The sequence below is a fragment of the Rhinoderma darwinii genome, chromosome 2, assembly GCF_050947455.1.
Source record: "Rhinoderma darwinii isolate aRhiDar2 chromosome 2, aRhiDar2.hap1, whole genome shotgun sequence".
In the NCBI taxonomy this organism is placed as follows: Eukaryota; Metazoa; Chordata; class Amphibia; order Anura; family Rhinodermatidae; genus Rhinoderma; species Rhinoderma darwinii.
Genome location: NC_134688.1, coordinates 25,003,173 through 25,025,915, shown reverse-complemented (window position 1 = coordinate 25,025,915; position 22,743 = coordinate 25,003,173). Strand labels below are relative to the sequence as shown.

The following is a 22,743-nucleotide window of genomic DNA, read 5'->3' as shown; positions in this document are numbered from 1 at the left end:
GCTGCTCTATAGGGGCACTGTAGCAGGCTGTTATATAGGGGCACTGTGGCAGGATGTTATATAGGGGCAGAGTGGCAGGATGTTATATAGGGGCAATGTGGCACGCTGTTATATAGGGGCAATGTGGCACGCTGTTATATAGGGGCGATGTGGCACACTGTTATATAGGGGCAATGTGGCACGCTGTTATATAGGGGCAATGTGGCACGCTGTTATATAGGGGCACTGTGGCAGGCTGTTATATAGGGGCAGTGTGGCAGGCTGCTATATAGGGGCACTGTGACAGGTTGTTATATAGGGGCAGTGTGTCAGGCTGCTATATAGGGGCAGTGTGGCAGGCTGTTATATAGGGGCACTGTGGCAGGATGTTATATAGGGGCACTGTGTTAGGTTGTTATTTAGGGGCAGTGTGCAAGCTCTGATATACAGTAGGGGCATTGTGGCAGGTTGTGCTATAGCAGTACTGTGAAAGGTACTCTGGCTGGCTGTGTTATGGGTATACAGTTGCAGGTTGTGTTACAGAGGCCCTTTGAAAATCTGTTTTAGGGCAGCACTTTGACAGATTGTGTTATGGGGCACTTTAACAGGATGTGTTACAGAGGTACTGTTGCAGGTTGCGTTAAAGAGGAAAAATTGCAGTCTGTGTTATGGGGCACTGTGGTAAGCTGTGTTACAGAGGTACTGTTGCAGGCTGTGTTGCAGAAGCACTCTGGAAGGCTATATTAAGGAATTACTGTGGTAAACTGTGTTATGGGGGCACTATGGCATCTAAAAAAAAAAGGATAAGTAGACAATTCATTGTGATGTGCCGCACATTTCGCATACGTTTGTTCCTCTTTTTAATTTCCAAAACTTGGGAGATATGACTGTGAATAATCTCCAGTCTGTCTGAGACTTTCCTCATCAAGTGCAAGGCCACAAGTGGCGCCCATTAATATGTCCTCTACAAGCGCCGGCCTTCCCTCAGCTCTTTACAGATGTCTTTGTAGTACAGCCAGCACTACCATAAATCAATAACTGGGCATGTGCTGTAAACAGGCTGCCTGCATTTGCTGTGTGTGTTTCTGTGTCTTTTAAAGGACGTGCCTATGAAAACTGGTCTAACCAGCGTGTCACCGGCTGCAGCAACAGATATAAGGAGCAGCAAGGAGTAAGGTGATGTACATAGCGCAGGTGTGTGTACACACAGGAGACCTGGAACCTTCTCCTCACCTCCATCTATGAAGGAGGAATAGCACTACCCATCCTCCTCATCATCCTCATCCTCCTCATCATCATCATGCTTTACTGCCACACCAGATACAAAGCGACCTGAGATGTGCCCTCACCATCTCTCCCATGAAGAATCTCAAAGGCTGGAGCCCAGTCAGAGCATCTGCGGCGTTCTTCACATTATGTCTCATTCATCAGATCCATCAAAGTAAGTGCCAATTATTTGCCAGTGCCCAGGGACGCTACACACTGTTCAACGGTGCTGAGGCCATTGTGGGACCACAAGTGCCAGCATCTGCCGCGGCGTACACTGACACTTGTAGTCATACAGCAACAGGAAGGCCACATGTTGCCCATCTCTGCCACTGCTTACTCTTATTTTGATAAAAATGTAGCAGAGCTGAATTTGTCATATGTAGTAGTACTGAGATTGTCATTTGGCGCAACTCATGGTCATATCTCAATGTGCCATTTTTAGAGTTACATAGAACTGCAGGTAAACATGCTACATGATGCGACCAGTTAAGAGATCATGACTAACGTATAGTTCTTCACACTATAAATACAATATTGCCATATCATTATGTTATCACCCACTGCCAATATTCTGTGCTTGCACATTTAAAGAATTATTTGTTGCAGAATTTGGCTTATATTATGTATCTTAATTATTGCTACGATCAGACCGTAGCGACAATCAAGTGATCGCCAATCGATCCAATCATTATGTGATCTCTATATAAATTGAATTAATCTGATCACCATGATCACTACAATTATGACATGCAAATTGTAAAAATGTTAATATTTTCCAGCAATTTATCTGGGCAAGTGATTGCTGAGCTCAGACTGACGTCTCTATAAGTAATTATCTGGACATCCGTCTGACGGAGCAAATATCGCTGTGTAAATTCAGCATATAATATCCTAATGCTGTGTAAGTATCAGTCCATCATCCGGGGGAATCCATTGAAAGCTCTCTAATGGATTCTGCTTTTCATCTGGTTGCATGCACAGGGCTGCAGGGATTTACCTGTGCATTATACAGACATATCCTTATAGCTTCAGAAATAGCAATTACTGAGTTATTAATGCATTATGCGCAGCCCTGCTATGTTAAAGGGGCCGTACAGGATAAGAAAAATATGACTGATTTCTTCTAAAAACAGCACCACACTTGTCCGCAGGTTGTGTGTGGTATTGCCGATCAATCCCATTCATTTTAATGGAGCTAAGCTGCAATACCAGACACAACCCATGGACAGGTGTGGCACTATTTTTAAAAGAAAGCAGCCATGTTTTTCTAATCCTGTACAACCCTATTAATTGAGAATATGGTGTCTACAGATTTTATCATATGTTTCAACCTATTCATGCTTATGGACGCATATACATATGTAGCAGTGCTGAGCTTGTATCAATTAAAGGGCTTGTCCATGGCTATGGCCATAAAGGTTTACTGACAGGAACTTGCTCATAATAAAAAAATAATGAAAAAATGTGATTGTATTATATGGTCACCTGGTCATTTGAATGGGCAGCATGTAATAATACATTTCCCCATCAGTGACCGCTGCAGGAGTAATAGGTGAACGGCATGAAGCTTTTCCTAATAATAACAGCTGATTACCAAAGGATAAAGGTAGCTATGGCGATCAACAGATTACCAGAGTGGCTGCATTCTAAGAAATGGTTGTCCGGAAGATAAATTATAAAATTCTGACTTCCTACAGCCACCACTAGGGGGAGCTTACTGCATACACATTAATACATCTCCCATTGGACTCAATACTAGATACATAAATGGGCTGTAGGCAGAATTTTTTTTATAATTTAAAGGAAATATCTCATGTATTTGATTTTAGTTTCATTAACTAGATGTAAGTCTGTAGAAGAGAAATCATTTTTTAGTTTTTTGTTTAAAAATTTCTAGCTATTTATTTTTTATTTGATAAAACTTCCCTGGGTGCGGCCATATTGGAGACATATACTTCCTCCCTGTATTGTTTAGTCGTGTGTGGGTGCTTTATGACAACTGAAATAAATGGAAGTCAATTGAGAGAGAAATGTCAGAGACTACTACAGTCTACAGGAATTATAGCCCCTCCCATAGAGACCAGGGAGTGACAGGGGAGCTGTACACAAAGCTTTATGTGTGTGTATAGTATATAGTGTTACTATCCTGTCTTATCTATACCTACAGAGTACAACAGAGCTGTCATTAAATCTCACACAATCTGCTGACCTTGTCCCAGTCTACACAGCAAAGCATACAAGTGAGCTGCCGAAAACAGGAAGTGTCAGCCTATTGTGTGTGCTCTAGTGGCCAATGTGAAAACTGCAATATTTTACGTTTTTTTTTTATTAGGATAATCACATAAAAAATAAATAAATAACAAATATCTGATGATTACATTCCTTTTAAGTCTATGGTGGGAAGCGGCACATCAGATCCATTATTTGAGTGCTCCCCTGAGGGCAGTACCACCAGTATTGCCCTGATGGCATCCCTGGCTGTTATCTGTTGATGAGTTTAGACCAGTCGGAGTGATCAGCCCTGCATATATTAATATTGGGTCACATACTATATTGGGGATTGTTATTTATGCTTATAAGATGCAGCAAATATCCCCTAATCATTATGATGCCCATATGAGAGTCCACATTTTTTTTTTTTTTTAAATCTTTGCAATGGAAGAATTTCTCATAGTAAAGACAATGTTAGTAAACATAAAGCATGTATAGGCTGAGGTCCATACACTAGTGTAGTACAGGCTATGTATATATAATAACTGCATGTACATATTAACTCCTATCAAAAAAAGTCAGCGCGTCCTTGCTCTGTTGTCTCTGTGATCACCTCATGTGTATCTATGAGTGCGAACCATGTAACGTGTCCACACCCTTCAAATCCTTCTCATACTGCACTACGACTACACCCCCAGATAAGGTGGGGATGGGCAATGTGTTTGTTTTACAGTAAAAGTACAGGTATGATTACAGGAAGAACTGATAGTCCATGAACACGTGGTCTATTAAAATTGAAGATGAAGACAACGCTGTAGTCAGTTTATAATACAGTTTGAATCAACATAAAAAGTTGTGTCAATTTCCATATACTTTGTTTTACTTATTCGGTACTGATTGTGACGAGTTCTTCTCCATTCACATCCAAAGCAAAAAAAAAAAAAAAAAAAGCTTCTCAGAACGTGTCTGTGGTACAGTATATCTCACAGACATGTGAAGTCACAGCTCAGCACTAAGGTCCCATGCACACGACCGTATTTTTCATCCATCCGTAAATACTTCCCGTAAATACGGATCCGTAGTCATTTATAATCATCCTTAATCATCCGCATATACGGAAGGGTGCCCGTAAATACGTTCCGTATTGCATCCGTAATGCATCGGTATTTACGGATCCACTAAAAAACAGCGAGGAATCTAGGGTAATCCCCTGGCGTTGCATAGCAATACTTCAGTGATTACGGACGGCTACGGATGCACGGGATTACGGAAGTGTCCATATACTTCTATGGAGAGTCTGTTTCATAATTGCGGACAAAAAAAGGACATGTTCTATAATTTCTACGGCAGGGACATCCATCTGTAAAGATACGGAAAAGTGTCCGTAGCCTATAGAAATGAATGGGTCCGTAATTATGGATGAAAAATACGGTTGTGTGTATGGGGCTAAGGCCCCATGCACGCGGCCGTGCCTGTAATCACAGGCCACGATTACGGGCACGGCAGGCCGCCGTCGGCAGCGGACAGCCGCCCGCATTTTTTGCCCGTGCTCTTATACGACGTACGGGAGCCCAAACGCAAAAGATAGGACATGTCAGTTCCAAGTGGGGGTTGAATCTTCTGCAGGACTTTTGGAACACATTGGAGGATCCTCTGCTAGGCCTGATCTTGACAATATCCCATATGGTATCAGATTTTACAATAAGTGTGTTCAGGGGTCCAGATTTTTTTTCCATTCTAGTATTTTAAACCTTCCATATATTGTTTTATGAGATGTGGATATCAGTATCTACAACTACACAATGAGTCTTTATCAAGCACAAATACGTTTGTGCATTTTTTAACTATGTAAAATATGTGGATATTAAGTGAACTTGGGTCTTTATAAATCCAAAAAGTCAAAATCCTCTACTGAGGATATTAAAGCATAATGATACATTCATACATAACAGCATCTGGAAAAAATGCCGCAAAAAAGTGGTAAAATTCAACTTTTTTCTTAAAGGAACACTCCAGACAGAACTGATACACTATGATTAAAGGGATTGCCCACAATTGGACAACTGATGACCTATCCACAGGATAGGTCAACTATATATGATCGGTGGGGTATATGATTGGTATATGATCAACTGCTCCGGCTGCCTCCAGGCACTGGATGTACATGCCGGTCACGGAATAGCGGCCGAGCTGCAGGTCTGCAGCAAGGCCGCTATGCAGTGGTCGGAGCTATCTGTCTCCAGCTCTGACTACTGCATACACTTCATAACATCTGGCACGCGGAGGCAGCTGATTGGTGCTGGGTACAGGTGTCGGACACGCACCGATCATATACTGATGACCTATTCTGTGGATAGGTCATCAGTTGTCCATTTGTGGACAGCCCCTTTAAGTCTAATGCAGGGGCACTGCATGACATAGGGATTCTCTCTTTTTTGTTTCATAAATCCCAGTGTCATGCCCCGCCCCCTCAGGTCCTGCTCTAGACATAACCCAGTGTATGAATTTTGCCTGGAGTGTTCCTTTAGCAGTAGTTGTTTTAGGAAATTTTCACAGAAAATCTATCACTGTACTATGGTTTGGTAAGCTGTGATTTCCAACACTGTAGTGAATGAAAATGTTATAACTCCCAACATTTGAATGCTGGATCTGCCCAGGAATGGACATTTTGCACATTTGCCTCTTTTGAGGTCTGTTTTGTTAAAAACGGGCCGCTTGCGATGTATAGTATAATGTTTAAAATATTGCAGTATGAACAGCAGTGGCATTTTTGGCCACATTGTGTCAGCAGGATTTTTTTTTAAATCCCATTCACAAAATTTCAGCATCTGGCTGCTGTAATAAATTACCACAGTGGCCAAATCCCCCCCAAAAAACTGAAAATTTGCCTGTGAATGCAGTTAACCACGATATTCCACTACCCCCCATTTTATACTCATAGGGGTGCAGTAAGCTGAGATATGGGGAGGTGTTGGGTTCTGACACTGTAGAGCTGCTTATGGAGAAGACACTAATATTCTTCATGCGCGTTCACTAGGTCGACCTGCTTGTCACTTTGTAGGCCCCATGTGCTATTCTATCAAAACAGGCGCGCAGACATAAGTATCAGTAATAATGACTATTGGAAAATTACTTTCCTGTCTATTCATTTAGCTCTCAGATACAAATGATAATTGGATATAGGGAAAAAATAGGTAAAATATTTCAATTGCTGGCAGATTCTACCTATTCATCGATGCTGCGTAGACATGAAGGAGCTTAAAATGGACCTATGGTCACCTTCCACAGTTATCTACTGTCTACATTTTTTGTTAGTAAGGAAAAGGGGAAATGGGAAGGTAATGATCTATCAATCAATCAATCCATAGGATACTACAATGATCTAAGTTTGGCACAATACAGCTGATTGAGGTATGGGTGTTATGACCATAATATGGATGCTTAAATATGTATCTGTATATAATTATGCAGTGATACATACAGATGTAGCCGTCTTTACCTTGACTTTTAACGCATTAAATAAACAGTGGCTAGATCCCTTATCTAGAGTTTTTCAATGACTTGTCAATGGCTTATGTTGTTTGATATCACGTTGCAGCAAGTTATCAGAATCAAGTTAAAGATGACTACATCCGTATGTATAATTACCCAGATTTTCCATTCTGGAGTGGAGACAGCTGGCTGACATCCTCTATTTTAGCAGAAGTCAGATACGCACCTTCCATGATACTGCATTTCACTAGGAATTCAGGGGTTGGCAATTTAGCCCGTGGCCCTTAACACGCTTTTGTAACATTTTTGCTTCGACTATCAGAAAAAAGTGACAAAGCTGCAATGATCCATAAAGGCACAAATGTGTGCAGGAGCTGTAGAAGGACCTGTGGTCACATAACCATATCTGCAGTCCTGAAGCCAGGAGGTGGAACTGCAAGGCTCCACAGAGGAGGACAGAGTGTGAGCTGTGCTGTGTGCAAAATGTTTGTAGTATGTAAGTGTAATATGTCTGGGGTCTGTATGTATTTTTCGGTTTGTAGTTTGGGGTGTAGTCGGGGGTCTATATTTATTCTGTATTTCTTCAGGGGTCTGTATCTATTTTGGGATTTTAAATAGCTGGTAATTATGCTTGACTCCGAAATGTTCCCATTAAGCCCTTCCCTTGTACAGACCACTTGCAACGGATGTTTTCTGCTGAGGACAAGCTCTAAAAATCCACTGCAAAATTTGAATGAGCTACCTGCAGGTTGTGACATGGATTTTTCCAGAATTTGACCATGAATTCAGCTTTTGCATTGTAAGGCTGGATTCACGTGAGCATGTTCGGTCCGTAAAGGACGGAACGTATTTGGGCCAGAAGTCCCGGACCGAACACACTGCAGGGAGCCGGGCTCCTAGCATCATAGTTATGTACGACGCTAGGAGTCCCTGCCTCTCTGTGGAACTACTGTCCCGTACTGAAAACATGATTACAGTACGGGACAGTTGTCCCACAGCGAGGCAGGGACTCCTAGCGTCGTACATAACTATGATGCTAGGAGCCTGGCTCCCTGCAGTGTGTTCGGTCCGGGACTTGCGGCCGAAATACGTCCGTCCTTTGCGGACTGAACATGCTCGTGTGAATCCAGTCTAAAGAGTGAAATCTGGGGCCGGATCGACAGCAAAATTCTGCGGCATATGTACTATACGCTGTGTGTTATTTCCACAGCATGTGAATAGGATTTATGTAAATTCTGTGCACTTTCATGGAACGACTTTTTGACATGGACATTTTCCTCCATGCAGGGGCGCCATTTCACTATTCGCCTCAGGCAGCTGTAAGGCTAGGTTCACCCCTGGCTTTAATGGTGGCCATGTGAAGTGTCACCCAATTTTTCCAGGAACAGATATCATGAAGAAATGGCTGTAGACTAGAGTTGTTAACACAGTGACTGAGGACAGATCAAGGACCTCTATTTATTGGTGACGTCTCTTTTAGACTTTTCTGAAATCTTCACTTTGCTTAGACTGAACTCCTAACAGCGTGACTTGCAGAATTGGACCATCTCCACTCAAACACAACACTACTCAATAATGCATTCCTATTATTTCCTGCCAGGAAGTGCCGGTATTTTAGTACATCAATTACTGACTGTAAACTCGTAAATAAAACAGTGTCCAAAAATAATGGATTTCCCCTTCATTCATTTCATTTGTACTTTAGATTAAACAGAATACATTACATTGTGGCGAGAGACCTTCACGTCCTGGTCGACTACCACAATCTCCACCCATCTAGGGCTGCAATTTGCATGGATGCTTGGCTCCACCCACTTGAGGGCCATGATCAGGGAGATTTGGACTCGCACTCTGTAAATGGCTGCCCATAGTGAACATCCCCTTTAATGCAAATGTCCTTATATACTTTTTTTCATAATGCCTAATTTGAATAAGGTCTTTTACTTTGTTTTTCCGCGTCCATCAGATCATCATGTATAGGATTGACCTTAGGGCTGGGGCATGCAACCTGCACATTCCCCGTCACTACTGAGTGGTCTGGGCACCTGGAACCTGCACACCCGATCCCACACTTTGTGCTCAAACATGAGCTAACCGTTAACTTTACAGGTGTTCTTTTGGGCACTGTTAGGCAGTGTTATTTGGGCACTGTTTGGCAGTGGTAAGCAAGCACTGTATGGTATTGTTATTTGTACACTTTATGATTGCATTATTTGGGCGCTATATGGTATACCATAAGGGAAGGGGTCATCAAAAGAAGGTTCTTCACAAAAAAACATCCAACCTAAGGCCATCCCCGATCATGTGATTTACAGGAGTCTTCCCAAATTAGACATTTATGGCATATCCACGTCAGATGCCATAAAAGTTTTATAGATTCAGGTCCCAGTTCTAGGACCTATCCTATATCAAAAATTTAGGTCACCTGACCCCTGTTTCACATGGTGTGTTGGCCACTGGCCGCAGATTCCTGACGGGGAGACTAGTGGGAAGAGGGCTGTGAATGCGTGCTGCTCTCTCCATACTGCTCAATGGGAGTTACAGAAACAGCCGAGTAAATGCTGCTCGACTGTTTCCGTATACAACAGAATAGAGAGAACCACGCGCAGACGAAGCCCTCTTTCCACTAGTACCCGCCTAGATTTGTCAGCTTGTCGCCGCTGCACCAGGCGAAACGAGGGTCGTATAATCCCTGTTCTCGATATAGGTGTGGGTCTCAGAGCTGGGACCTGCATCTATAAGATATTTATGGCATATCCTGTGGATATGCCATAAATGTCTAAATTGGGAATATTCCTTTAATATGCTGTATGGGATTGGGAATATTTTTGCCACATGCTAGATTATAAGGATTTACAGCACTTCAGGTTACACATTATTGCAGCTTTGTTGCAGTTACTTTCACGTATAGATGCTGGTCGTTACTTTCAGGTATAGATGCTGGTCGTATATGCCAAGGAAGCAATCATTATTTATGTATATGTATACAGTGCAGAGTTTAATCCGCTAATTTGGGTGTTTCATCATTATCAAATGAATCATTGAGCAACGAAAAGCATTTACATTTTAAATTGCCTCCCAAAGCAAAGTCCATATTGCTTGTAGCGAGAGAATCTTTAAAACTTTGCACCTTTAAAAAACATCTGCGTAAAATATATAACACATGGGCTCGTAATATGGCCACACTTTAATGTCCGGGAAAAAAGATTTTTTTGTTTTAATAAAAATGTGTATCAGTGTGTTTGGTGCAACTTCCTAAATTCTATTTATTAAAAATTATTTTTACTTTTTGAGATACAGCTGCTTTGTATCCTGTATACAGAGCAGTTGTATCTTGCACTGAATCCTGTATCCATCAGGTCTCTGACACGCAGGATTGAGCAGTTATCGGTCGCATCTAAATTCATAATTTAGATGTAATAGATTACAGGTGGATCCTGCGGTCACTGCAGGACCCGCTGACACTGAACCCGTTAGTGCCACGGACCTGATGGATTCTGGTCTTAGCGAATGATACAGATGCTCTGTATACAGGATACAGAGTAGCTGTATCTCAAAAAGTATAAATAATTTTTAATAAAAACTAATTTGAAAGTTGCACCAAACACACGGATAGATTTACAAAAAAAAAAAAAAAAACACTTTCAAAGGTTTACAAAGCCTTTAATATAGATGCGAAAATGTGGCCATATTACGGGTGTATAAAACCCACCTGACATTTCACTTGTATATGATCCCACCCTCTCATGCTACTAAGTGATAGACCGGTATATACTGATTACAAATTTATAGGCGTAGTACATGTCCACTTTTCATTGTACTGTTATATCTGAAATAACCCCAGAAAAGTAACACATCCCTGATGAAGGTGATCCACAAGCAGGGGTTTAACCCCATGGGCCTTGATATTGTGTCAGAACATGGGTCCACTAGAGGATCCCCTGGTGGAGTGATCTGGCCCTAATACTTCATACCTGTCGTCAATAATATAATGACATGAGTATAGAGGTCACTGCCTCCAACAAGATCATCACACTCATCTACTGCTGCCATCATTCCCTTCATTTGATTGGCTACTTTGTGTTCTAATCCCACCCACTCGATGACACTATGCCTGTCCTGACTTATCACATTGTTACATAATTAACAGACTCCTACAACTTTTATTTCCCCGCAGCCTTTTGTAGTTGCTTTTTCTTGTAAATGGGTTCTTTCCGATAATAATATAATTTCGTCATATCTCCTGATGTATATGTTTTACTAAATACGTGCATTCCCCATGAAATAACATTTCTTTGGCATCATTTTCTAGAGCTATGTTATTCCTCCTGGAAATGTATGATATGAATGAATTGACAACTGAGCGTTACCATTTCCCTTGTCAATAGGAAGTGTCAGAACTGATTGGACAGTGTCAGGCTGTGCAGACACACACTATTGACAAGGGCAATGGTAACATTCATTTGTAAATTTATTTATAAATTTCCAGGAGGAATAATAAAGGAACAGCCCAACACAGAGTTGTAAGAAAATATGTTCCTGCATGGTTGTTTTTTTTTTATACCGAAAAAGTATGGGCTGAAACAAGCATGTTAGGAGAGCTGTCAGGTCCTTTTCCCCCCCAAATTTGATGTACATGTGCAACACAATCAAAGAGGGGGGTGTATGGAGGGGCACCCCGTGGGTGTCGCAGATAACTTTAATCCTGTTTGGTTTAACCAATAGCGACCACTACATTTAAGCCATTCGATAGAAGGGGGGCTCCCTCTGTCACTTCATCTAATGGCAGGTCTGCTATGTTAGGGTCAGCTAACACATTCACACATAGCAAAAATACTGCAGATTTTCTGCAATGGATTTTGTTGTGGAAAATCCGCAGAATAATACTGTAGCAGCCGAGCGGATGAGATATGAACAAAAAACGCTCATAAATTGGCATGCGGTACATTTCTTGAATCTGCAGAATGTCAATTGTATTGTGTAATCGCTGCTTATTGCGGGTTTTCCCCATTGAATTCAATAGGGAGGTAAATCCCGGAACAAATAGCAATTCCGTTGCAAAAAAATGCAACTCACAAAAAAAATGATCTTATACTTACCACAGGCCGGACTCCTGGGATGACGTTTCATCCCGTGTGACCGCTGCAGAAAATCACAAGCTGCAGCAGTGACATGGGTTGAAACGTCATCCCAGGGCTTCAGAGCAGCATTGCATCAGAGGGACGCTTCGCTATTGTAAGTATCCATTTTTTTCTGGGCAGTATTTCGCCGCGGACCTTCCGGCCGGAAAGCTGCACAACAATTTGGTGCGGTTTTTCGGACGGAATTCCCTATGGCACACAGGGCGGATACGCTGTGTGCTTTTACGCAGGGTATCCGCCCTGTGTGAACATACTTAGTGCTCCTATTGTGCCCTGCCAGAGGCAGGACTTAATAGGAGTCGGCAAAAAGGGCAATACAGAAGTATCTAACTATGGCTTGTTCAAGTCCCCTGGTGGGACTAAAAAAGAATGCAAAAATGTGTTAAATAAAGTTTTGGGTAATATAGGAAAAAAAAAGCATTAACCCGTTAGTGACCGCCAATACGCCTTTTCATGGCGACCACTAATGGCTTTTATTCCGATGCATACACCTTTTCATAGCGCTGCTTCGGAAAAAATAAACAGAGCAGGGAGCTGGTAAATCTTCCTGTACTCGGTTACCAGAGGTAGCTGAGGGTTAGGGGCGTCCCTGCTCGAACTGGCGAGATCAATATAAGTATCGATCTCGCCCATTTAACCCCTCAGATGCCGCACTCAATAGCGAGTGTGGCATCTGAGTGGTTTGGAGGGAGGGAGGGAGGGAACGAACGAACGAACGAACGAACGCCCTCTCTCACCCCACCGGCACCCGGCGATAAGATTGCCGGTGTCTCTATGACAGACGAGGGTCTCATGAAGGCCAGGTCTGCCTGTAGTGAATGCCTGCTGGGCTATGCCGGAGGCATGGCCTAGCAGATACCTGTCTGTTTTATACGGACAGGCAGTAATACACTGCAATACAGAAGTATTGCAGTGTATTATAAAAGCGATCGGACGATTGCATAGTGAAGCCCCCTAATGAGACTAGTAAAAAAGCAAAAAATAAATAAATAAATAAAGTGAATAATAAAAAAAATGAAAAACACACTTTTTACCGCTCTAGATGAGCGCCCATCTATAGCGGTAAGCCGCCCAGTACTCACTATAGCAGCGCTACATACGCATTATATTTTGCACCGATCCAGTCCCCAGCACGGCTCAGTGCCCGACGAAGGTCTTATCGACCGAAACGTCGACGTCGCACATGTAGCCTCTGGCATCCATCCAATAAAGATATATATTTTTGTAACACATGCAAGGTGTGCCGACTACAAATTCTTAACCTATACCCGGGTTGGGACCCTACCTCGAGCACCCAAAAGAAACCAGTGCCATCTGAACACAACCACATAGAAACGACAAGTTGTCACGCAAAAAAAAAAGCCCTCATACAACTGCATCGGCGGAACAATAAAAAAGTTATGACTCTTCAAATATGGAGACACAAAAACAAATAATTTTGAAAAAAAGGGTTTTTACTGTGTAAGTAGTAAAACACACAAAATCGATACAAATTTGGTATCGTTGCAATTGTAACAACCCGCTGAATAAAGTTATTGTGTTATTTATACCACACGGTAAATGGCGTAAATTTAAGACGAAAAAAAATAGGCGAAATCTGTTTTTTTTTATCCCCCCCCCCCAAAAAATGTTATTAAAATTGAATCAATAAATTCTATGTACCCCAAAATGGTGCTATTACAAAATACAGCTTAACCCGCAAAAAACAAGACCTTATACAGCTATGTCAATGCAAAAATAAAAAACGTTATAGCTCTTGGAATGCGACGATGACAAAACGTAAAAAATAGCTTGGTCATTAAGGGGTTAAGGGTGGAATCACACATGCAGTTTTTTTTTTAGCTAAACACAGGAGTGGATACAAAAGAGAGAAGACGTATTCGGCTTCGTTCACATCTGCGTTGGGGTCCCGTTCTGACGTTCCGTCTGAGGTTTCCATCAGCCCTGAGCAGACACAAACTGACACCGACGGAAACCAGAGGATTCTGTTTCCATCACCATTGATTTCAATGGTGACGGATCCGGTGCCCATGGTTTCTGTTTGTGTCTGTTGTGCACCGGACCCCTGTCGTTTTGCCGGAAGCAATAGCGTAGTTGACTACGCTATTGCTTCTCTATTGCTTCCGGCAAAATGACAGGGGTCCGGTGCACAACAGACCGGTGCACAAAAGAGACAAACGGAAACCACAGGCAACGGCTCCATTGCCATTGAAATCAATGTCCGTTTGTGTCTGTTCAGGGTCCCGTTCTGACGGAAACCTCCGACAGAACGTCAGAACGGGTCCCCAACGCAGGTATGAACAAAGCCTGGGTCTTTCCAATATACTTTTGCTTCAGTGTGTTTGGTGCAAATTTCAAAATACTTTTTTATTAAAAATTATGTTTACTTTTTGAGATACAGCTACTTTGTATCCTGTATACAGAGCAGCTGTATCTAGCCCTGAATCCTTTATCCATCAGTTCAGCAGGACTGACGGGTTCAGTGTCAGTGAGTCCTGGGTGTCTCTGACACGCAGGAACCACCTGTAATCGATCACATCTAAGTTATGAATTTAGATGTGATCGATAGCAGGACCCGCTGACACTGCGCCCGTCAGTCCTGCTGACCTGACGGATACAGGATTCAGCGCAAGATACAGCTGCTCTGTATACAGGATACAAAACAGCTGTATCTCAAAAAGTAAAAATAATTTTTAATAAAAAGTATTTTGAAAGTTGCACCAAACACACTGATACACATTTTTATTTTAAAAAAAGAAATAAAAAAAATGATTTCAAAGGTTTACATAGTCTTTAAGGTGAAAAAAAAAAAAAGAACCCGTTTTCCATTTTTGTCCTAACGTAATGTAAAAAAATTTAAATAAACATAATTGGTATCGCCGCATCCGTAAAAGTCCAAACTATTACAATATTAAATTATTTATCCCGCACGGTAAACACCATAAAAAAAACACTAAGCTCCAGAATTGCTGTTTTTTGGTCACATTACCTCCCCCAAAAAATGGAATAAAAATTCGTCATAAAATCGTCGGTGCCTCAAAATGGTACCAATAAAAATTACATGGAGTCGTAATATGGCGCCATTTTAGTGGCTGTAAACAAGAGCTTCAAAAGAGTCTATATAACTATATCAACCTGAGCTAATACTTATCTAGCATTCCGATCAATGGTATAGACTTTTTCAGTTAATCTATAGAACATTAGTGAACCAGCTTTATGGCTACTTGATCAAAGTGCAGTGCATTAACCTGAGCGTCTATAGACTGTAGGTGATTACAAAAATTACACAGGTATGTGATGCAAATACTTATATGTACCTGTGCTAAAGGGGTCAACAACCCCAGCGTCTATATAATCTTCAATAACCAATAACTAACATTTGTAAGACTAGAAACAGCACCACCCTTGTCCATGGGCTGTGTCTGGTATTGCAGCTTAGCCTTATTCACTTGAATGCTGTAATACCAGACCCAGCCTATGGACAAGAGTGGCGCTGTTTATTGAAGAAAGTAGCAATGTTTTTCTATTTTCACATAGTCCCTTTAAATTGCACACTTTTTATATGGTCAATGCACGTTTGTATAATTCTGATTATCGCTGTGATCTATTAGATATTTTGTAGAGCAGGAATATTTTTTATAATTAAAACATATTTGAATATTTTACTTTGGAAAATATTGATTATCTATGTCAGCTTTTATCTCTATAATTATAATGTTCCATCACATAATTTATGCCTAAAAATGCCATATACTGCCCAATTTTGGCCTGATTTGACAATTGTGTAAGAAACAACTCATGTACGGACGAGATGAAGGTAATGAGCACGAGTTATAGAGGGTGCAGAGGTAATAGTGGCTACCCGACCCTGGTTCCTGAGGGGGCACAAAGCTCTCTCTGCCATAGAAGAAGACACTAATATTTTTTAAGGCAGTTGGGAGGGGGGCTGTTACAGATTTTGATTTGGGGCCCTGGACCTTCAAGTTACACCTCTGGTAATACGTTTTTCTAGCTATCATAAATAAATGTTAGGGTCATGGAATCAGCCAGAATATTCCTGACCCCAGGAGAGCACACAATACGGGGAAACTTATCAACAGGTTTATGCCACTTTAGTGTCGGAAATTTTGGAGGTCATCTGTTTTGTGCTAAATTATCTTACTTTTATGCCGCTCTTGCCACTAACAAAAAAAAGATAGTGGGACTTAGCCAGAGGTGGCAAATTTACAATAATTTACGCCAGATATTGACGTAAATTATAGTGGAAATCTATGCCAGCTCATAGCAGGTGTAGATTCCAGTTTGCGGAGCATGGACAGCACCGGAAGCAACAAATTTACTACGAGGTGTTAGCCTCCAAATAAATTTGTTGTATTTTACTCCAGCAGGCTTCAGTCTCAGTCTAGCGCATGCAACGCCAAACTTAGTAAATCTTGGCCATGCCCTCCAATTTCATAGGAACTCTAAGGCCCCATGCACATGAACGTGATTTTGCGGCCCCAATTTCCCCGTGCATGGCCCAGCAGCCTGGACCGCAGAAAGAACGGACATGTCTTATTACGGCCGTGTTCTGTGTTGCAGGCTCATAGAAATGAATGCACGCGGCCATGTGCACAGCCCGCGATTTACCAGCGTGCATCCGACCCGAAAATCACGGGCGTGCACATGGCTACGGTCGTGTGCATGAGGCCTAAAATGAAAAATAAAAGGGAGAGCACATCCAGATTTTATTCAGATGTAGCCCAGCCCATAATTCAAACCCATGGCCATACTGTTGCGAGGAAATAATGCAACACACCAAGTAACAATGACACCAACATACAACAGCAATTTGCACACACTGTATACATAAAAATGACAAAACCTAAGGGGTTACCAATTTTAAGTAAATAAAGCTTAATCATTGTATAATGAAACGTTCTGCCAGTTTCTAATATATTTTGTGCTTCAATTCCTTACCAGTTTTAATATCTCTGTTAGCTGTCATTGAATGGGAGCATTCTTATTTACATCTAGAGGCTGAAAACCCGCGCAGACCTAATTCATCTCACACTGGACGGTTTTGGGCAATGTTATCCAGTCTACATAATCCTCCGTAAGCTAAATGTTAGGACTCCAGGCTGATACATTTTACCTGCCCTGATACATTGTAGCAAACTATGAGGACACGGAACAGATTTGTGTTCCTGGTGTATTTAGCTCACAGAGGATTGTCTTGACTGCATAGAATATTGTGTATTTTGTATTAATAAATATGCCACAATGTATATTAGAAACTTAAACCCCTAAAAACCCTCTAAATCTCTGTGGTAATTGTATGTGTTTTTTTGTCTTGTATGCTCAGCCGTTTGTGCTCCAAACGTCAGTTTCTGGGACAGGAAGTACTACCATTGCCAGACATATTAGGTCTCATGGGGCTGCCTTTTCTGTCACCCAGTCACACTTCTATTCTTCTTGTATCAGATCAGAGAGAACCCTCCTTCATTGTGCGGAGACATGTATGATTGACAAGTGAAATGATCTGGCATCAGTGACCAGATTTTTATGTGTTCATAATGGATGTCAGACAGACCAGATCCTCCAACCTAATAATATAGTGTGGTCCATGTCAAAATGTTTTAGACTAGTGGGAATCTGCATATAATATATCACATCATGGACATTGTTTATTTCCTTTCCAGATAAAGGGTTGTTCCTGCTGGTCTCAGAGCCCATCATAAACGCAACAGTGACCCAAAATGTCCTCCTATCCGTTGAATACACAAGTAACGGGACCGCATGGATACAATGGCAATACTTGTCCAGCTGGAAGTCGCAGTGCATCATTGAGTGGAAGGTGAACTCTTACGTTAATATTTCCGCAAGTTACTCAGGTCGAGTTCAAAAGTTTCAGAACGGCTCCATACAGCTTCAGAATGTGGAAGTGAGAGACACTGGTTTCTATATGATCACAGTGAGTGATGACTTTGGAAGTACCAAGCAGAGCACAATTATCCTGAATGTTCATGGTAGAAATTCTCTCCTCCTCTCTTGGCGTTCTCTTATGTTAGAGTTGAGCTGCCACCGTTTTCTTCATGACTTTTTCTCGTTTCAGAAATCCGCTATGAAGAATTCTACTTTGTGGCTGTGTTCATTGCATTTTTGGCTGCAGGATCGGCTGTGTTAGTCTGCCTTATGTGGGTCTGCAACAAATGTATTAACATTGCCCAAAAGAAAAAGCAGCACCGGAGAGGTAACTATATTCCCAAATTCTTACATTACTTCTTGCATTGGCATAAGATATGGTCAACGAAGGAGCATCTATAGGGGTTGCAGGCATTGGAATCGCCTAAAAATTTGGCCTACAAAAAATGTTTGGATACAGTGGCAAAGTTACATATTAAGAGCCGTGTCCATGTTTGCAACCATTTTTTTTATTGATCCAAAGCATCTAAAATAATTAAGCAACCTTGCAAATAGTCTTAATATCCTACCATTTTTGTCTACAGCACCCTTGCAGACGTATGTATCTCTATAGTTACAGACTACAAACAAGAGTCCTGTGTAGTCTGATCCTGATCATACTTTCTTCGATCTGTCCCCTTCTTCTTCGTGACCTATCAAATGTACAGTATATAAGTAAGAAGTAGAGTACAGATAAAGGGCAAGATGACTGCAGAATCAGACTACATAGGGTTAGTTTGTAATCTGTAACCATAGAGGCACATATTTCTGCATAGGAGCTGCGGACACAAAATGGTAAGAGATATGTAATCAAGACCTTTTGCATTTCATTTTTATTTTAGATGGATTGGAGCAATAAAAGAACAAAAGTAGTTGCAAAAGTGTACATCGCCTTCAGAGCATTGGCAATTAGGTGGGTTCATGTAAATATTTTGTAGGGCCCATGAGCTTCAAGCTATAGTACTAATGGACTCTATGGTGGCTCAGTAGTAAGCATTTCTCATGTTATATGTAGCATGGTGGCTCAGTGGTTAGCACTTCTCATGTTATATTCAGTATGGTGGCTCAGTGGTTAGCAGTTGTTATATGCAGCAAGGTGGCTCAGTGGTTAGCATTTTTCATGTAGTATACAGCATGGTGGCTGAGTGGTTAGCAGTTCTGTTATATACAGCAAGGTGGCTCAGTGGTTAGCATTTCTCATGTTATATGTAGCATGGTGGCTCAGTGGTTAGCACTTCTCGTTATATACAGCATGGTGGCTCAGTGGTTAGCACTTCTCATGTTATATACAGCATGGTGGCTCAGTGGTTAGCACTTCTTACGTAATATACAGCATGGTGGCTCAGTGGTTAGCACTTCTCATGTAACATACAGCATGGTAGCTCAGTGGTTAGCTCTTCTTACGTAATATACAGCATGGTGGCTCAGTGGTTAGCACTTCTCATGTAACACAGCATGGTAGCTCAGTGGTTAGCACTTCTTACGTAATATACAGCATGGTGGCTCAGTGGTTAGCACTTCGTAACATACAGCATGGTGGCTCAGTAGTTAGCACTTCTTACGCAATATACATCATGATGGCTCAGTGGTTAGCACTTCTCATGTAATATACAGCATAGTGGCTCAGTGGTTAGCACTTCTAATGTTATATACCGCATGGTAGCTCAGTGGTTAGCAATTCTTACGCAATATACATCATGATGGCTCAGTGGTTAGCACTTCTCATGTAATATACAGCATAGTGGCTCAGTGGTTAGCACTTCTAATGTTATAAACAGCATGGTAGCTCAGTGGTTAGCACTGTCGGCTTGCAACACTGGTTTCCTAGGTGTGTGTGGGTTTACTTCCACACTCCAAAAACATACGGATAGTTAAATTTTTTTAGGAAATTGGTCCCATTGTGTGAGATAGAAAAATTAGATTGTGGGTTTTATTGGGGACAGAGACCGATGTGAGTGATAACAATCCATGAACAGCGCTGCAGAATATGTTGGTGTTATATAAGCAATGGAGAATAAATAAAATATGCAGATTATATTCAGTATTTATAATATCTATAAGGAAGGTCTTCAGAATATGTTAGAGAAAAATTAATAAAATAAAATGAAATGGGTATTAAAAAGTTTTAGTCACCAGGCAGACCTCTCCATATTTCGGCTATAAGATGGCATAACAGTGCCAAGCTAGTGAGAGCAGAAGTACCCACTATTAATCCTTTACATTTCCATTTAGGGGGAACTAATAGGAAAAATGGTCCGTAAAACAACACTTTTTGATTGAAAAATGTTTTATTGACAATCAATCGTCATCATACAAACATTACTGTGACGCAACGCAGGCCATGAAGCAGTAAATAATAAAAAATAAGAGTCGCCAAACATAACATGTCAGTATGACACACAGTACAGGCTCACCTCTGCTATATATCACACCACACGCTACACTAACATTCTTACATTCACTAAATCCAAACAACCAAGCATTACAGACAAGTGATGGGGTGAGGGAGTGGGAAAGAGGGGATAGGGAGGGGGAATCACAGGCCCGAAGCTTTATTGAAAGACAACACACAAGGGAGAGTCGGGGGAAGGGAGTATCAGTCCTCTTCCTCATCGACGTGCGGGCTGTCCCAGGTGGAAGTCTCTCAGCAGGTTGTGGACGGACGCACTCTCTCTTTGCAGAATTAGGCGATTCCTGGCAAACCATAGAGCGTCCTTAAAACAGTTCATAAGGCGCCAGGCCTGCTGGATTGCTCCATCCGTGTTACTCCCAGGAAATAGTCCATAAAGTACTGAGCGGTACGACAGTCTGTTCCTGGGAACGGAGTCTTTGAGTTCGTGTTCCAAGGCTTTCAACAGACCCTGTGAAAAGGGGCACTGCCAGAAAATGTGCCAAGATGTTTCCCCCGTGAAGGGACACCTGAGGCAGTACCCGGTCTTCCTTCTTCTGATTGGCCAACAAGGATGATATGACCAGCTAAGTGTGTCACATGAAAGTTGTCCGTGAGTAAGTCAAATTAAACCATATCGAAGGATATGTCATAAATGTCTGATAGGTAGCTTATCTACTAACAAACAAAAGGATCGGGCATGTTGAAATTCAACATGCCCGACCCTCCTTTACATGGACATCTGCCATTGGGGGATAGTCGGGAGGTTGCCATACACATTAGGTGGTGGGCTGGTCCCGCCAAGATCGGCGGGTTCGTCCAAAATACAGCTAATGTGTAAGACCAGTTCTAGGGTTGACCGTTGGGATTTTGGCTGCAGTAGGAGGATTCTTGATTTACATGATAGTCACCCCTACAGGTGACTAAGAATCAAATATCAGGCATATTTCTATAGATAACTATGGTATAGGACACGTCATGTACATATAGCTTCCGTCCTGCAGTTACGGTCAGCTCTTAGGGGCCAAATAGTGCTGTTATATGAGTCCTATTGATATATAAGATAATAATGCATTGTATAATGTGATCCTCTATATACATTATGAAGACTTCTGTATAGAACAATCAATAATAACTCTCCTTTACTCTGTTACTTGCAGCAGAAGAGATTGAGCTACGTATAATTTCAGACTAAGCAACATGGGCATGGACCACCTACCTCAAGCCACTACAGAGACTATCGTCCAGTCCAAAGTCATGTTTACCAGTGATCGGGGGCGGGGGAGGGGATATTGAGTATTTTTCAGTATGTTGGCAATGGATTAGTAAGCACGGGATGCTGCACTACGGAGCCTGTTCTGCAGTATTTGCCAGAAATATTTGAAGGACTTTTCCATCTGATGGATTGGAGTTTGCAACCAAGTGCACAAAGAGTGCGGTCAAAGCAAACCAGAGCGACCAGTAAACACCATTGTTATCCAGAGTCTTATCAGCGATACAACCCGTCAGTGGAGATTCCTTTACTTGGCAGGGAAGGCCCCCTCTTCAGTGACCTGTTCTAACATGCTCCAGTGCTGTATTATCCATACACAATCCCGAGCTCTGCATGCTAATAACAGGGTCTACATGTTAATTTATATTGTATTATAACGCACTGTATCGAGCCTTTTGTTTACCGTTTATATCAAGTTGCCGCTTTGTTGGAGTCGATGAATAACTGGAATCAAAGCTTGAAAATGTGCTATTGAATTGTGAGCTCTTGTAAAAATAATGCACTGTATAAATATTGTTTTATAAATGTTACTGTGAATTAGACGTTGAGGCATTTCCTGGTCTTCAATGTATTTGGAGAAATTTAGAGGGGATATCCCATGTACCATTTTTACAGCAAAAGTCCTGAAAAGATGTTCATAGCGGTTTAAGTAATTTGCAGTGTTTTGTTTGTTTTTTTAACGTTAAAAAGGCTTTTTTTTTGATAATTTTTTTTCTTCTCTGTGTCCCCCTTGGTGCTGCTGCTAATCTGTGCTGCTGGGGGTAGGCTGTGAGCAGAATCAGCCCAGCGGGTATTAACATTAGTACACCGGTGACAGAACCACTCAACAAAGGTATGATACAGGCTGGACTGTCGGAGCATGGCTTATCTAGTAGTTAGGAGGAGGAGGAGGAATGGACTCATGATAGAAGCAGCCGCTGATAGGGAGTGGAGGAGATAAGTCCCACTCCTTAGTGTATGTTCACACGGAGGAACTTTGCAGGCGGAATCCATGGCAAAATTTTGCCTCCCATTCATTTCAATGGGAGTGGATGATTCTTTTTCCT

General features: G+C 41.7%; 1 protein-coding gene across 2 annotated transcripts; it reads left to right on the top strand.

Moving 5' to 3' along the window:
- Positions 1-1,016: 1,016 nt before the first annotated feature.
- On the top strand, positions 1,017-22,239 carry VSTM5 (V-set and transmembrane domain containing 5). Of its 2 annotated transcripts, XR_012881279.1 has the most exons (5): positions 1,017-1,420; positions 17,774-18,100; positions 18,187-18,324; positions 18,878-18,948; positions 21,585-22,239. XR_012881279.1 is itself a non-coding variant. In XM_075851480.1 (4 exons), exons 1-4 carry the CDS (start codon positions 1,339-1,341, stop codon positions 21,617-21,619), a joined length of 582 nt encoding a protein of 193 aa, XP_075707595.1. In that variant the 5' UTR covers positions 1,021-1,338; the 3' UTR covers positions 21,620-22,239. The 2 variants fall into 2 exon arrangements, 1 of the variants encoding a protein (XP_075707595.1); XM_075851480.1 differs by lacking the exon at positions 18,878-18,948 and having other exon boundaries at positions 1,021-1,420.
- The last annotated feature ends 504 nt before the right edge of the window (positions 22,240-22,743 follow it).